General features: G+C 36.7%; 1 protein-coding gene across 2 annotated transcripts in view; it reads left to right on the plus strand.

Annotated features, from left to right (window-relative positions):
- The window catches only part of usp24 (ubiquitin specific peptidase 24), a 68,728-nt gene that overhangs the window by 37,114 nt on the left and 14,063 nt on the right, over positions 1-17,551 (plus strand). For both annotated transcript variants that reach the window (XM_058755002.1, XM_058755003.1), the window contains 24 exons: positions 1,690-1,800; positions 2,100-2,198; positions 3,801-3,974; positions 4,453-4,538; positions 4,762-4,870; positions 5,542-5,700; positions 6,731-6,828; positions 6,950-7,045; positions 9,461-9,689; positions 9,766-9,928; positions 10,016-10,171; positions 10,258-10,328; positions 10,418-10,578; positions 10,788-10,849; positions 13,124-13,315; positions 13,407-13,521; positions 13,602-13,746; positions 13,860-13,979; positions 14,354-14,479; positions 14,903-15,001; positions 15,091-15,173; positions 15,291-15,432; positions 15,514-15,633; positions 16,935-17,155. In XM_058755002.1, coding sequence (XP_058610985.1) covers positions 1,690-1,800; positions 2,100-2,198; positions 3,801-3,974; positions 4,453-4,538; positions 4,762-4,870; positions 5,542-5,700; positions 6,731-6,828; positions 6,950-7,045; positions 9,461-9,689; positions 9,766-9,928; positions 10,016-10,171; positions 10,258-10,328; positions 10,418-10,578; positions 10,788-10,849; positions 13,124-13,315; positions 13,407-13,521; positions 13,602-13,746; positions 13,860-13,979; positions 14,354-14,479; positions 14,903-15,001; positions 15,091-15,173; positions 15,291-15,432; positions 15,514-15,633; positions 16,935-17,155 — 3,137 coding nt within the window. The remainder of the gene's footprint in view (positions 1-1,689; positions 1,801-2,099; positions 2,199-3,800; positions 3,975-4,452; positions 4,539-4,761; positions 4,871-5,541; positions 5,701-6,730; positions 6,829-6,949; positions 7,046-9,460; positions 9,690-9,765; positions 9,929-10,015; positions 10,172-10,257; positions 10,329-10,417; positions 10,579-10,787; positions 10,850-13,123; positions 13,316-13,406; positions 13,522-13,601; positions 13,747-13,859; positions 13,980-14,353; positions 14,480-14,902; positions 15,002-15,090; positions 15,174-15,290; positions 15,433-15,513; positions 15,634-16,934; positions 17,156-17,551) is intronic.

Raw genomic sequence — 17,551 nt, forward strand, 5'->3', positions numbered from 1 at the left:
CTATTGCGTTAATATTAATCTTAAATGACTTACAGTTGATCTCTGTTTGAAAGCATCAGTCAGTCTCGGAGAAGAAACCAGCAAGCTGTAAAAGTCAAATGTAGCAACATCATTGAACGACAGACTTTGCTAATTAATTCTCTTAATGTGTTAGATAGTTGTCAGACTCGCAGCTGTGGAATGATGAAGTCTGAACATTGGTGGACTGCAACATTCACTGTCTCCTCGTTTCTCCAGCTGTTCAGTTCCTGAAATCTGGCATAGAGTCTGTCGCACAATTTAGTGCATTCAGGAATAATCATACCAGAGCACAGCGAAAGGCATCTGATACGGTGTTGATTCCTGCGCGTATTCAGAAAGAGAGGCAGGCATTTTGACACCCGTTCAGTCTAACAGACACTAATTGGTCGGTTATTGACAGACATTTGGCGCAGGAAGTGCTTTTGGCCTGTAGCACTTTTGTCTAATCTATGAATTTGAGTAAATCGTGTAATATGAAGCTCAGTAGCTTATTGCTGGAATTCATTTGCCAATTCATTGAAATGCTTATTCATGGAAAAAGGATTCGAAATGGCAGATTCATTGCTGTAAAATATGCAGGAGCTCATCTAATGTTACATTTACCTCAGGAAATTGGTTCAATAGTTGTTAGTAAGCAGGAAACATATATTAATATAATTATTATTTTTTTTTTCATTTTATGTATTTTTATAGCGTATGCTTATGTTTTAGTAATAGTTCTAAATAAACTACTAATATGTTTTAGTAATAATTCTTAATAAAGGTAATAATTCTAATATATTAAATGTGTTATAATAACATATACATTAGATTTTATTTTTGTTATTGATGTCCTGTTATTGAATAATATTAAGTAATATACACTACTTTTTTACTACAATTTAAAATAACTACTTACTGTTTTAATTAGTGCTGTCAAACGATTAATCGCATCCAAAATAAACGTTTTTGTTTTCACAATATACGTGTGTGTGTACTGTGTATATTTATTAGGTATATTCATATATAATATAAATATATACATGTAAATATTTATATATACATAATAAATATAAACAGTACTCAAACACATATTATGTAAACACAAACCTTTTTTTTTTTTGGATGTGATTAATCATTTGACAACACTAATTTTAATATATTTTAAAATGGATTTTATTTCTGTGGTGCGAAGCTGAATTTTCAGCATCATTACTCCAGTCTTCAGTGTCACATGACTCTTCAGAAATCATTCTAATATGTTGATTTGCTGCTTAAGAAACATTTATTATTATATTCAATGCTGAAAACAGTTGTGCTGATTTAATATTTTTGTGTAAACTGTGTGATACATTTTGTTTGGTATTCTTTGATGAATAGAAAGTAAAAAAAAGAAAAGAAAAACAGACATTTATAAATGTCTTTACTGCTGCTTTTGATCAATTAAAAAATTTCTTGCTCAATAGAGGAATTAATTTCTTTTTTTGTTTGTTTAATCCTGCACTAGCAGTAGTGTATATTAGGATTCATTTTATAATATCTAAAAATCTTTGAATCTGTAGAGCTGATTTCATAAACAATTTTATGACAGCCAGCATTTAAATGATTATATCTTCACACTGGTTTGAAATGGAAAATGAGTTTCCAGGTCACATGGTACTGACTGTCGTCCCGCTGGATCTGTTTCAGGACCTGTATTCTGTTCCTCGAACTATTCTACCTCATGGAGCGTCTTTCCACGGCCATCCTGTTACACTTCACATCACTTACGAATCTACCAAAGACACATTCACCTTGGAGGTAACATCACACACACTTCTTGCAGTTCTGGCGCTCATGACTCAAATGCACACACTTATGACAGACTGTAAATAGAGTTGATATAAATGGAAGACTTGATTAACATTCTCCCTATTTGGAGAATAGAGGAACATTGATAAATGGCAGGTGGAGGTTCGGCATGAGAAACCAAATGTGATATTAATAAACAGCAGTCTGTTGAGTGATCGTGACTCAACTGACTGGAATTTGCTGTGCTTGATTTTAATTGATGGATCAAAACGGCCCTTATGTGTTTGTGTTAATGTGAATGTGTGCAGGCCCACAGCAACGAGACCATAGGCAGCATCAGATGGAAGATAGCCGAGCAGCTCAGCTGTCCGGTGGACAATGTGCAGATATTTGCCAATGACAGCATGGTGAGTCAAACACTAACTGTGATGGGCCGCAGTCATATCTGAGCAGTGCACAGGTGCCAAACACTCCTACAACACAGGCCAGCACTGTGTGAGAATGTGGCAGCTATAATGACCGCATTTGTTTTCAGACCGATTTCTAGTTCTAGCTAACACTAAACATTATTTATTTGTATGGGTTATTGTTACCAGTGTTATTTTGGCGTTATGTACTATTTTAGTTTTTATTAATATTTTGAATAAGCTTTTATTTTTCAGTTTTCATTTTTATTTTTGTTTAATTTTTAGTAATTCTGTCATATGCTTTTGTCATTTTTATTATTATTTTTTTAAAATTAACTATTATTTCCAAATAGTTGTTTTAATTTGTTTTTATTTCAATTGTAGTTTTATTACAGTTTAGTACACTTATCACACTTGTTTCAGTTAGTTGCTAATGTAAGATGTCTAATTTACATTTAATTATCATCTAATATTTATATTTAATTTTATTTCAGGTATTGTTCATCAAACAAAAATGCTTTTAACAGATTAAGCTTTGATTTTTATTTATTGATAACGACTGAAACTACGACTAGTTTTCCTAGTTTGCTTTCCTAGAGTGAACAATAAACACAGTTTATTTGTGTTGATTATTGTTATCGGTGTTATTTTAGTATTTGAATATACTATTATAGTTCTTATCCATCTGAATTATCTTTGCAATTTTATTAGGTTTAGTTTTTTTATATATATTTCTAAAATATTTTCATTTATTTTTATATCAGTTTATACTTCATTTTGTTGCCAGAGCAACATTTCTAATTTTTGTTTAGCTTGTTTTTCATCTAATAGTTATATTTTATTTTATCTTTTATATTTCCAATAACAAAAATGTTTTAGTTTTGGTTTAAGTTTTAGTTAAAAGATTTGTTACTAAAATGGCCAATAATTTGGCATTTTAAAAAATAACTGCCTACAGAAGTCTGAACTTCAAAACTTTCAAATGTTTATTTATTTTTTTATTTTTTTAACCCCTTAACTGTCACTCACAGTTTTGAACAGAGACATTATAGTGCACTATCCAAACTTAAATTTTTATAATTCATGAATGAAAATATTTTGTAACATGATTTTAATGTACCATTTAATGCAATGTCTGATTTTAAAATGGGTTTCCAAGGATGAATTATGAGATTTTACGTTTTCTACTGATAAATAATTTCTTCTGATTTCTAATTCGTGATAGAGAAAAAGGCAACTAAGAAGACTTTCTGTGACAAAGGTCAGAATTCCTGTTATGATGTAGATTTTTTTTCAGGTGCACTCTTGTCATAAATTAATCTATTACTTTTCCTACATAATTTTTTAACAGAAAAAGTTGTAAAATACCTATTTAGGAGTCTTAGACCTTTCCAACGATATATAGTTTGTCATGATTAGATTAGGATTTAATTGTAAAATAGTGATGTAAACGTAGGCGTCCCACAGAGGGGACGGTGACAGTTAAGAGGTTAAATGAATAAATAATATTTGAAGCATTTTTATGAAAGTTCATACTAAGCAAGCTCTTCATATGAATCTTTATTATGGATTCATGCTAACAGTCTTCTTTATAAATTCCAGCTGACAATGAATCGTGACCAGAAGCTGTTGAATCAGCTGGGTTTCTCTGATGAGCAGAGTCTGACGGTGAAGAGCTCAGGAACAGGCACTCCATCAGGCAGTTCAGCGGACAGCTCCGCCTCGGCCAGCTCCAGCAGTAGCGGGGTCTTTAACTCTGCATATGCTTTGGAGCAGGTACATTCACTCACTGGACTGAAAACTCACACTAATTGTGCAATTACACACTTGTACACAGAATAGGCACACTACCTTTCAAAAGTTTAGGGTCTGTAAGTTTTTTTCTTATGCTCACCAAAGCTGCATTTATTTGATTATAAATACATGAAAAACGGTAATATTAAAAAATAATAATAATAAAATAAAATTGTAATATGATCCTTCAGAAATCATTCTAATATGCTAATATGGTGCTCAAGAAACACTTTGAAAACTGTTGTGCTGCTTAACATATTTTTTTGATTCTTGATGAATAAAAAGTTCAAAAGAACAGCATTTCTTTGAAATAGTACAGCAGTTTTTATGTTACAAAAGAGTAACTTTTTATCAAAAAAAAAAAAAAACCTTACAGACCTGATCTGAACAGTAGTTTATCTCAAATCTAAGTTATTAACCTCATCAACCTACTTTATTATCCTCGTGTGTGTGATTGCAGGAGAAATCTCTTCCTGGTGTGGTCATGGCGTTGGTGTGTAACGTCTTTGAGATGCTTTATCAGCTCGCCAATTTGGAGGAACCCAGGTAAACAACCCACAACCCATGAAAGTTATGCAATTACTTAAAAGGATATTTCACCCCAAAATTTTAATTGTCATGATTGTTTAGTCACCTGTATGGTGTAGTCAACCTGTTTTTTCTTTATTCATTTAATGGTTGATTTTTCCTTTCACTTTGCAGGCATATGTTGTATTTTGTGATTTCATTTGACTTGTAATAACTGTGTGGTCACCTTGTTCCTGTCCAGAATAACTTTGCGTGTCAGGAAGTTGTTACTGCTTATCCCGACTGACCCAGAGGTGCAGGACGCTCTTGATAACTTTGTGCCAAAAGAGTCCAGCGTCTGGAGTCACCAGGTACCTGAAAGCCACTCTTTAACTTGGAGAAAAGTGTATAAATATGTCAGTTCAAGATTAGATAGCAAGTTCAACTTTTTTCTAGCTAGTGAAATTTTTGTTTCTGATGATTTTAAAAACCTTTTGATCTAAAGAAGTAGCCTTAAATGTTTTGTATTAAAAAAAAAAAAAAAAAAAAATATATATATATATATATATATATATATATATATATATATATATATATATATATATATATATATATATATATATATATATATATATATATATATATATATATATTATATACTACTGTTCAGCATTTATTTGAAATAAATAAAAAAAAAATAGTAAGATTATAAATGTCTTTACTCTCACATATGAACATTTTAATGCATTAAAGGTATTAATTTCTTCAAAAAATACTTTTGATCTGTTTCATATTTATGGTCAATACATAACATGAATTGAATTATGGGAGTTATGTAATAGTTTTGATGTAATAATGAAGAATAAGTAGGTGTGACTGGTAGTTTAGGTGAAACAGAGTCAGAGTTGAACATGGGCTGAATGACTCAGCATTTTGAGCATGGTAACAGTCATGTGACAGTGTTTTTGTTTTTAGTAGGGTGCACACAGGGCACAGTGTCCTCTAGCAGATAGTAAGTAACTCTCTCTCTCTCTCCCATCAGAAAACTCTGTTTACACTGGGGTCTGGTTCTCAGGCCTCTAAGTCTCCATCTCTGTCCAGTAAACAGCAGCACCAGCAGAGTGCAGCGTCCATCCTGGAGTCTCTGTTTCGTTCATCTGCCCCTGGCATGTCTACGTTCAGAGTGCTCTATAACCTGGAGGTACATGAAGAGTTTCTTATTTTGAGTCAACTGTGTTGCCAAAGTTACTATGGGAAACAGATATCAAACTAATATTTTTAAGTTTATCAAAAATTACAAACCAATATTTGGTCTCAAACTATCTAGATTCTAGACCCTATTGATTGACAGCTTAAGTTAGGCTTAATTCTGAACTCTGTTACCTATTTTGGCATATACATCCCAGGTTCCTCCCAAATATTAAGCAGCACGACATAATGTTTCTCGAGCATCAAATCAGCATATTAGATTTTTTTTTTTTTTTTTTTCAACTTTTTATTTTCTTTAAATCAACAAAACAACATCCATTCAAACAAACAACAGGGAGGGGGGAGCAACAGACACACCATCAACAATTTCACAATCTGAAAGAAAAAAGGAAAGGAAAAAATATATATATTAGAATAATTTCTGAAGGATCATGTAACACTAAAGACTGGAGTAATGATGCTGAAAATTCAGCTTTGCCATTGTGTCTTCGTGCGGGACATGGCATCACAATACGGTAAGGGGCGTAACATTTCCGTCTCACGCTTGAGGTATTCAGCCAATCACAATGCACTGGATAGCTGGCCAATCAGAGCACACCTCACTTCTCAGAACGATGAGCTTTGTAAAAATCGATGCGTTTCAGAAAGGCGGAGCATAGAGGAGCAACAATAATGTACAGTATGTGGAAAATAATGTGTTTTTTGAACCTTAAACCGCATAAACACATTGCATTACACCAAATACACAAAATAATGTTCTTTTTAGCAACGTCATATGACCCCTTTAAGATATGTTAAAATAAATATTTTTGAATGGTAGTGTATATAATATATGTAGTTTTTCCCAAATAAATTTTGGCTGTTTATTTTTTTATGTTTAAAAAGTATATTAATTCACACATTTTTGTAACAGGGTTGCAAAAGTAGTAAAAAATGAATTTTAAAATAAAACTGTCTGTTGAGAGAACATTCATTTTTAGGCTTTTTCTATATGCACACACTGACCCCTGTCTTCCTTACAGGTGTTGAGCTCCAAGCTGATGCCCACATCTGATGATGAAATGGCAAAGACCAGTGTCAAATCTTTCTGTGAGAACTTCCTCAAAGCGGGAGGTCTCAGGTAGCCGTCTGCTTTCTACCCACTTTTACACTGCTTGATAATTCTGCAGTCGTAATGTGGCTGTGTATTTTAATCATTAATTATCTCAGCGGTGCATTCTCTGTCTCTCTCTCTGTCTCAGTCTGGTGGTTAACGTCATGCAGAGAGACTCCATCCCCTCTGAGGTGGACTACGAGACCAGACAAGGAGTCTATTCCATCTGCTTGCAGCTGGCCAGGTGCAGTATCATTTATCAGTCTGGCTGTCTTCTCTTTCCCCGTTTCTCTATTTTGTTCACTCTTTCTCCCTGGATTCAGCACTCCAAGTGATGCGCAGCATAATAATATTGCTTTAAAGACCATTGTGTTCTGTTTGGGTCTTTTATTGACCCGGATGAAAAAATTTAAAACAGTGTGTTTTTGATAACATCCCATAGACTTTTTTCCACATTTCCATGGTTCATAAGAAAATTATTTGTTCTGTTTCAGAATATAAAAAACAGTCGTGATTTAAATTGAAACCGTATACATGTTTCTACTGCTCAAGTGCAGTACCTCTACTGACATATAGGTGGCGATATAGCTGGGTAAAATGCTTCTATGTAAAGCCTAAAGCTGATGATGGCAACCAGATGAGTTTTTATGTACAAAATAAATAGGAGAGCGCTGTAAACTTTCCAAAGTTACATTAAAGTCTATTCAGGACATTTTTGACCCAAAAATAACAGGTGTAATTTTTTTAAACAAAAGTGCCTCATTGAGAATACCTGGCTTAATTTGAATGTCTGTCAGTGGAGAAAGATATTTGTTGACAGCAAAGTGTAGGTACGACAAAGACTATAGAAATACAAAGACGGTTCACTCCTATACTTATGAATGGCAGAAGCCGCAACGTGCAAAATGGCGGAATAGTCCCGCCTTTTAAATGAAAGAGCCAATCGTTGATTGGTAAAGTCATTGCGTCACTGCAGCAGCCTTAGAAGCTCCTGTTCCCCTAGAAACCTGAGGCTAGACCAGCCAATATGCGCATTGGCTGGTCTAGCCTGAAAAATAAGCTTTTTAGACGCTATTTTAGAGCATAAGAAACAACATTCATGGGGCAGTTCATTTCAGATTTTCTTGCTGATTTAAAATACGTAATTTAATTGCGAGTTCAGCAAGCAGTTTTTGAGATCTCAGGTACCTGTGTCCCAGTGTTCATACTATCCATCCTAAATAGTATGTGAGATTAGAATAAACGTGTCCCAAAGCATAGTGTGTTGAAAAGAGTATGCCAAAAGTCCCCGGATGGTCTACTATTTCAGGTCGATTTTTGAAGTGTGGATCCATGCACACTCTAATGGCTAATATTGCCCACAATCCATTGCGCTTTGGAGAAGGATTCTGTCCAGAACTACAAACACGAATAAAACGCGTTAAAAAACTACAAACATGGCAGATGTGCGCAACCGGCGGTTAGGTATAGAGGTTTACAAAAAGGGGTTTGAATTACTAATGATCAACATTTTAACCTGGTAAAAAATATTTATTTATTGCCATCTGTGTTATATTTCATCTGCAACAGCAATGTAATCATTATGCATAAAATATGAGCAGAGTTCTCGGCATGAAAGATGGCATGGCAGATCAACGTGTGCTACTTTTCTCTCCAATACGGTAGGAAGTTAAATGAAATGAAATGAAATGTGGAGGATGTTAACAGTGACAAGATGATTGACAGGCCAGTTTACATTGACAGGGTGCGTGTATCTATGCGACAGAGCGGTCCATTACAGACGCAGTTGTGGGACGTGATAGTATGTTCCAAAGCTTACCTAATTTTCTACTACACACTCAAAAGTGTGTACTTTTTCTTCACCAAAAGAGTACATATTTTAAGGGCGTAGTATAAGTAGGCAGCATTGGTCTTGTTTGAGCTGCCCAGAGGCGTTGCAAATATGGCCGCCAAGGGAACAGACTTTCCTTGAAAGGGACTTTGGGTACGACACCTACCAGCCAGCGTTAACTGGACCATGCTAACTAGCTAAGCCATTTTATTTACTTCTGAAATGTGTCAGCTCTTTTGTTTGTGATTTATTAGAGTATTGGTCCATTAGCTTATCAACATGCTAATGTCAAAATTGTTATCCAGTTATGCTGCTTGATATTGCAAACTGGTATTTGTTATGATATTAGTGTAATATATGATCATAATCATAAATATACAGAGCCCCTAAAGAGACCTTTGTAAAAAATAAAAAATACACTGACGTGTGCACGAGAAACTTTTGCGTGCTCACGAGAAGCGTTTTACATGTGTACGCGTTACAATGTCTGGTTTATATAGACTATAACCTATTTCCTTTGTGCGTCACTGCAATTTTACACACAGATATCACACGCAAAAGTTTCTGGTGTGCACGCAAAAGCCTGTATATTTTGAATTTTTGTAAAAGTCCCTTTAGGGGCACTGTATTAACACACTGGTTTGTAGCACAAATAGTTGCACCGTTTACTGCACTTTTTTTATTCTTCTAGTTATGTACCAATAGCACCTAATGAATCAAAAATCTCGCTCATTCACAGAAAATATCTTACTTCTGCTTTGCAAAATAAGGTGGATACTTTTGGCTTTAGCATTTGTTAAAGGGCTTGTTCTTTGTCTCCCCCTGCAGGTTCCTACTGGTAGGGCAGGCTATGCCTAGTATGCTCGATGAGGAGTTGAGCAAGGAAGGTCTGGACACTCTGTCCTCTCGACCGTTCCGTAACGCTGGGCGGCAGAGCGGCCGACAGCTCTCTGTCTGTGGAACTCCAGAGAAGTCCTCCTACAGGCAGGTGTCCATGTCTGACAGATCCTCCATCAGAGTGGAAGAAATCATCCCGGCCGCCCGTGTCGCTATACAGGTGCGAGAGAGCATCCGATGGTTTATTAAATGATTTATTTCCAACCCTATCTGACTTCACTGGTTTGTCATTTCAGACAATGGAGGTGGGAGACTTCACATCCACAGTGGCGTGTTTCATGAGGCTCACCTGGGCGGCAGCTGCAGGCCGATTGGACCTTGTTGGCAGCAGCCAGCCAATCAGAGAGACGACCAACTCACTTCTTCCTCTGGGTGTCCGCAGCAGGGTCAGCAGCACAGGTGAGACTCTAAACGATACTATATTCTGTCTTCCAGTTGGACACTTGCGCATCTCTCTAAATGTTTGTGCTCATGTGTGTGTTGCAGGAAGTAACTGCAGCTCGGGCAGTGAGGGAGAGGCCACCACGTTGCAGGCTGGGATATGTGTCAAACAGCTGTGTGTGTCTATCAAAGACACTATTATTGCACGAGAAGCGCTCTCTTTACTCGTCACATGCCTTCAGCTACGCTGCCAACAGCTATGTAAGAAGAAAACACCAGGATGTGAAATAAAGTCAGCAAAAATCTAAACACTTACGCAATTGCTTTGTTTCCTGTTCTTTTTCAAGCTTCATTTTACACTCTGCCTTCTGTGAATGATTTCATCATTGATATTCTGCTGGGGTCGCCCAGTGGAGAGGTCAGTGTTCGTGTTGTAGTCCTGACAAAAATTCAACTTGTCTCTTAACTATGACTTCAGTCCAAACATCTAAGCTCCTATGTTCACAGATCCGACGCGTGGCGTGTGATCAGCTGTACACTCTCAGTCAGTCGGACACCTCTGCGTACCCTGACCTCCAGAAGCCCAACCTTTTCCTGCTGAAGGTGGTTCTGACAGCCCAACTTCCTCTCTGGTCCCCTACCAGCATCATGAGGGGTGTTAACCAAAGGTCCGACACACTAAACATGATTTCTTGTCTCTTAGGAGACCATTTAGAAATCTTATTTCTCTGTGTGTATAAGTGTATAATGGCAAATGAGACCTAAATCAAATTCTTAATGTAACAGGCCCACAAAGTAATTAAAACACTGTGTAGACTTTAGAAAAGCTGTGAAATTCTGAATATCTACTGAGCTAAACTGATGATCGTGTTTTTAGGTTGCTTTCACAGTGCACAGAGTATTTTGACCTGCGTTGCCAACTACTGGATGACCTGACCAGTGAGTGTTCGGTCTTATTTTCAAATTAAGCATATCATATAAATGTCAGTTTTTATGAGTAAGATGCTTTGGTCTCCCAATATTTATTTTCTGATTATTCATAGTTATCCCATAATTTTGATTATAATAATTGTAGTTCATTGTAGTAAAGGTTAATTGTAATTAATTACAACACATTTTGTCCCACATTTTTTTGTTTACTTTCAGTCCTGTTGTTTCCCTAATATAAATATGTTTTCCCTAAATAATAACATTCTTTAAAACATTCTTTCTAGAGCATGGCAGAAAAAAAACGAGTTTCCTTCAGTTTTCTAGTGTTGACTGCAATTATCAGTTTTAAACCCTGTTACCCACGTTATTGTTACAAAATGCAGACATAAAAAATAAATACATATATGTATTATATTTAATATAATTTAATATTTTTCATATTATATATTTTTTCCGTGTGTGTATATATATAAAGGAATATATATATTCCTTTTTTTTTTTTCCTCCTTCAACTACTTAATCAACACTTAGTCCCAGACTTGATAGTCCCTATTGAATGATTGCTTGGTTTAAGGCTAAATTTCCAGCCCTGTTACTCATTCTGCATCCGGTTTTGTTCTCTCTATACAGGTGCTGGTCATATAATTAGAATATCATCAAAAAGTTGATTTATTTCACTAATTACATTCAAAAAGTGAAACTTGTATATTATATTCACTCATTACACACAGACTGATATATTTCAAATGTTTATTTCTTTTAATTTTGATGATTATAACTGACAACTAAGGAAAATCCCAAATTCAGTATCTCAGAAAATTAGAATATTACTTAAGGCCAATACAAAGAAAGGATTTTTAGAAATCTTGGCCAACTGAAAAGTATGAACATGAAAAGTATGAGCATGTACAGCACTCAATACTTAGTTGGGGCTCCTTTTGCCTGAATTACTGCAGCAATGCGGCGTGGCATGGAGTCGATCAGTCTGTGGCACTGCTCAGGTGTTATGAGAGCCCAGGTTGCTCTGATAGTGGCCTTCAGCTCATCTGCATTGTTTGGTCTGGCATATCGCATCTTCCTCTTCACAATACCCCATAGATTTTCTATGGGGTTCAGGTCAGGCGAGTTTGCTGGCCAATCAAGCTCAGTAACACTATGGTCATTGAACCAGCTTTTGGTACCTTTGGCAGTGTGGGCAGGTGCCAAGTCCTGCTGGAAAATGAAATCAGCATCTCCATAAAGCTTGTCAACAGAAGGAAGCATGAAGTGCTCTAAAATTTCCTGGTAGATGGCTGCGTTGACTGTGGACCTCAGAAAACACAGTGGACCAACACCAGCAGATGACATGGCAGCCCAAATCATCACTGACTGTGGAAACTTCACACTGGACTTCAAGCAACATGGATTCTGTGCCTCTCCACTCTTCCTCCAGACTCTGGGTCCTTGATTTCCAAATGAAATGCAAAATTTACTTTCATCTGAAAAGAGGACTTTGGACCACTGAGCAACAGTCCAGTTCTTTTTCTCCACAGCCCAGTTAAGACGCTTCTGACGTTGTCTCTGGTTCAGAAGTGGCTTGGTAGCCTTTTTCCTGAAGACGTCTGAGCGTGGTGACTCTTGATGCACTGACTCCAGCTTCAGTCCACTCCTTGTGAAGCTCTCACAAGTGTTTGAATCAGCTTTGCTTGACTGTATTCTCAAGCTTGCGGTCATCCCTGTTGCTTGTGCACCTTTTCCTACCCAAATTCTTCCTTCCAGTCAACTTTGCATTTAATATGCTTTGATACAGCACTCTGTAAACAGCCACACCTTTCAGTAATGACCCTCTGTGACTTACCCTCTTTGTGAAGGGCATCAATGTTCGTCTTCTGGATCATTGCCAAGTCAGCAGTCTTCTCCATTAATGTGGTTTCAAAGAACAAGAGATACCCGGAATTTATACTGTAGGGATGGTCATTAATTGAAACTCAAATTTAAATGTTCTAATTTTCTGAGATACTGAATTTGGGATTTTCCTGAGTTTTCAGTTCTAATCATCAAAATTAAAAGAAATAAACATTTGAAATATATCAGTCTGTGTGTAATGAATGAATATAATATACAAGTTTCACTTTTTGAATGGAATTAGTGAAATAAATCAACTTTTTGATGATATTCTAATTATATGACCAGCACCTGTATAAGTTAAAAATGGGAGTGTCACTTGCTTTAGTCCTGTGCAATTTAAAAACAATTTTTGGATTCCCTTAGAAAAGCTCAGCCTCATATGTTTCATGTTCTCAGCATCAGAAATGGAGCAGCTTCAGATCAGTCCTGCGGCCATGCTGGAGGACGAGATCAGCTGGCTTGATAATTTCGAGCCTACTTGGACCAACGAGCTGGAGACCAGCGAGGCCGACAACATCCTGCTGGCCGGACACCTGCGCCTCATTAAAACCCTGCTGTCCCTCTGCGGCAGTGAGAAAGAGCAGCTCGGTCAGCCACTTTTCAGATAAATATGACAGCATAATATGCATATGAAGATCCGGATGTGAAGTAAACGAATCTTCTTGTTAATGTGCTGCAGGTCCTTCTCTGATCCAGCAGCTGTTGGACGATTTCCTGTTCAGAGCGTCTCGTATCATCCTGAACCGTGACAGCTCATCTAGCACTATAGCATCTATCCACGACTTTCACCCGAAGTAAGAGTAAATGCATATGTTAAAACGCATTGATATGCAAGTTGCTTCAGCTATCTTTAGTAAACATGTCTGTGTCTCAGGTGCAGTACGGTCAGCAGTCGTCTGGCGGCGTACGAGGTGCTGGTCATGTTGGCCGACAGCTCTCTTACTAACCTGCAGCTCATCACTAAAGAACTGCTGTCCATGCACCACCAGTCTGACCCATCTCTCAGCAAAGAGTTCGACGTGAGTCCCTTCACCACTCACCACTTATATCTCTTGGAGGAAATGAATTCTGCTATAAGAGCTTCCAACAGATGTACTTGTGTTCATTCCTGTGTCATTGTGTGTGTTGTCAGTATCTTCCTCCTGTAGACAGTCGCTCTGTGTCTGGGTTTGTGGGACTGAAGAACGGAGGTGCGACCTGCTATATGAATGCAGTTTTCCAGCAGCTCTACATGCAGCCTGGTTTGCCTGAGGTAAACTTTGCTTATTTATCACTAAAGTAAGTTTAGCACACTCTCTCACCACTAGGTGACGCCCTAACCTAGAAGTAATAGGAGTGAACTGGATCGAGGAAATGTTAACAGCTGTATTGCTAAAGGACGATTTTTGTGTGCTTGTATGACCTAGTTTGTTTTAAAATGTCATTTTTTTTCATATTTGAAGATGTATTTTTTGATTAGTTTTACTATATTTTCTGAAAAACATTAGCACCACAAATTTTTATAATTTCTCATATAAAGGTCTCATATATATATATATTTTTTTATTTGTTATTTCATACAGTTTTTGTGGTGTTTGTCTTTTATAATAGGTTTTGGTTACAATTTTAACCTTGTGTGTGTTGTAGGCTGTTTTGTCAATTGAAGATGACATTGAAAACCCAGAGGAGAGTGTGTTCTGTCAGGTACAGTCTCTGTTTGGTCACCTGATGGAGAGCAAACTACAGTACTACATACCTGAAAACTTCTGGAAGGTGAGATCCACTGTTATGATATGTCTGGAACTGTTGATATGCACACAGTGAACTGAATTTGGAATAAATGCTATAAAATACTAAAGAGAAATACCTGATTTCAGGTAATAAACTAATTTAAGGGTAGTTTATTAGGTACTCCAGAGAATTTGAGGAAAAAGATATCAGGTTTAGATGCTTAAATGAAAGTCATTTATATAAAAAATGCACTATATTGTATGTATGTGTATATACATATAAAAATAGTTTTTATTAAGTTTTAGTCACTTTAGTACTGTTTTAGCACAATTTAAACAAATGAGAAATATTGGCTTTTTTATATTAGATTTTTGATATTTTATTTAAGCTAATGTTTATTTTTAATTTCAATGAATGAAAATCGAGTACTTCATTGTTTTCATCACTTGGTTGGTCTTGATGCAGATATTTAAGATGTGGAATAAAGAATTATACGTGCGAGAACAGCAGGACGCTTATGAGTTCTTCACCAGTCTGGTGGATCAGCTTGATGAACATCTAAAGGTACAGCTCACCTGAAGTCCCTTGCATAATCAAGTGCTCATACCCAGTCTGAAGTGTGTTTTCAATTCTCCTAATTTTCACCCTTATAGAAAATCGGTCGAGAGCAGATCTTCAAGAACACATTCCAGGGCATTTTCTCTGATCAGAAGATATGCAAAGACTGCCCACACAGGTAAGCCTTAAAGGATCAGCTCATTGTTTACTCACTCATGTATCATTCCACACCCATGTTATTAAGAAGACCTTTTTATAACATTAACTTGAGTTTGTTTTTGGGTTTGCTCTGTAGGTATGAGCGTGAGGAGACGTTCATGGCTCTGAACTTGGGGGTGACGTCCTGTCAGAGTCTGGAGATCTCTCTCGATCAGTTTGTCAGAGGAGAAGTCCTGGATGGCAGCAATGCTTATTACTGCGAGAAGTGTAAAGAGAAGGTACAGTCTGATGTGTTTTCATTCATAAAGAACTGCAGGAAAATACAGCTGTATTTTGTACTCACACATTCTGTGTTACAGCGGACCACTGTGAAGCGCACCTGTATAAAGTCCCTGCCCAGCGTGCTGGTCATCCACCTCATGCGATTCGGCTTCGATTGGGAAAGCGGCCGGTCCATCAAATACGATGAGCAGATCAGAGTAAGATTATATGCAGCATCAGCTCTGCTTCAGTTTACATGTTATGTAGTGTTGGCCTGCAACTAATCACTAACCAAAAATCTCACTTTTGATCAATTTAATGTATCCTTGCTAAATTAAAAAATAAAATCTTACCAACCTCAAACTTTTGAATACTAATTAGGGCTGTCAGTCGATTCGAATTTTTAATCCAATTAATTACATGATGTGTCAATTAATTAATCTCATTTATCACAAAATTAATTTGTCTGTGAAGATACCACAAAAGATTATTTAAAGCTATGTTTGTGTTAAATGAGAAAGTATCAATTAGACATTACAGATTGTAGCTTTAGAAAGAAAGATTTCATTTGATTCAACATAAAACTTATTACACAAACATTTAGGCTACAGCGGCCTAACATAAACTATGGAACATAAAAGAATCTCAGTATTTTTTGTTCATACAATGAAAGTCATTGGTAACCAAAACAGCTAACGACAGTCTCCAAAATACTTATTTTTGTTCCACAAAAGAAAGGTTTGAAGCGACATAAGGGTAAGTAAATGATGACAGAATTGAAATTTTTTTTGGATGAACTGTCCCTATAATGTTTTTATTTTTATTAGTATTATTTTTTTATGAAATGATACTCTAAATAAGAAATTAAATCTGCCAGCAGGTGGCGGTAAATGTCTTCATTAGTTCAAATGGCTGATTCATTCAGGAATGAAGTAAATGGCTCTGTATGAATGGGCCTTTGAATCATTGGTTCACACGATTCGTTCAAAACGTGGATTCATTCAGAAACTAAACACCGCTGTTTTGCTCAAACGCACGGCAAATTTAAAGTTAATATGTTCTCTGCAAATTTGAGCAAAAACGCATGATATTGTGTTTAAAATATAACACAACTTCTTATTTACTGAACTGTTGTTTAAAATTACATATAAACTTGTGATATTCAGGACAAAATCAGCACTTATCAGCACAGATATTGCTCTCGCTGCTCGTGTGATATCGTATGATATAAATATGAGACAAAATCTCATACAGGGGCATTTTTGCACCAATATCTTGAATTTTAGGGCATAACTGCATTTATGGAGTTTTGCCCTGCATCATATTTGTCAACAGTCAACTATATGAAGTGTAAGACGATGTACAGGTCTGGGGGCAGGTTCAGTGCGTTAACTGCGTTAAAATATTTTAATCGCATTCTTTTTTTAATAGCTAATTAAGTTAACACGTTAAACTGACAGTCCTAATAGGAATATATAATTGATTTGCATCTACTTCAATAATTTGTGTTCACTTTTAGTTCCCCTGGGTGCTGAATATGGAGCCGTACACGGTGTCAGGAATGGCCCGTCAGGATTCAAGTGCAGATCATGGAGAGAACGGGAGAGGGGGCGAGGCTGGTTCCGGGGGATCACCTCGGAAGAAGGTCACCATCTCTGAGAACTACGAACTGGTGGGAGTGGTGGTCCACAGCGGACAGGCCCATGCAGGACACTATTACTCATTCATCAAAGACCGCCGGTGAGATGGCAAGAGAGAGTGTCTGTTAACATTTTTGTGGAGTTTTCTGGGTGGTTGCTAGGTGTTTACTTGCTGTCCCAAGTTAATAGAGAGAGTTTGATGACTTGGAAGATGGTAGCACACCTCTTCTTATCAGGCCTTACAAGTTACACCAGGATTTTCCAAACTGGGATTTGTGAGTTGATTAAATATCTAGTTTAGTTATGAAACTCTAGGCTCATGGATCCTTTACATGCAGTCTGCTACTAATCACATAATTTACTGCATGGCACAAGTCGATTGGCCTCTGCTGCTTCAAAACCCGCTGGAACCCTCCACATCCCCAGCTCCACCTGTCTAGATCTGCTATGGGATTTATGTGTCTTTATTCTTGCAGCAGCAGATCTTACATGTTTA

The sequence above is a fragment of the Onychostoma macrolepis genome, chromosome 20, assembly GCF_012432095.1.
Source record: "Onychostoma macrolepis isolate SWU-2019 chromosome 20, ASM1243209v1, whole genome shotgun sequence".
Lineage (NCBI taxonomy): Eukaryota > Metazoa > Chordata > Actinopteri > Cypriniformes > Cyprinidae > Onychostoma > Onychostoma macrolepis.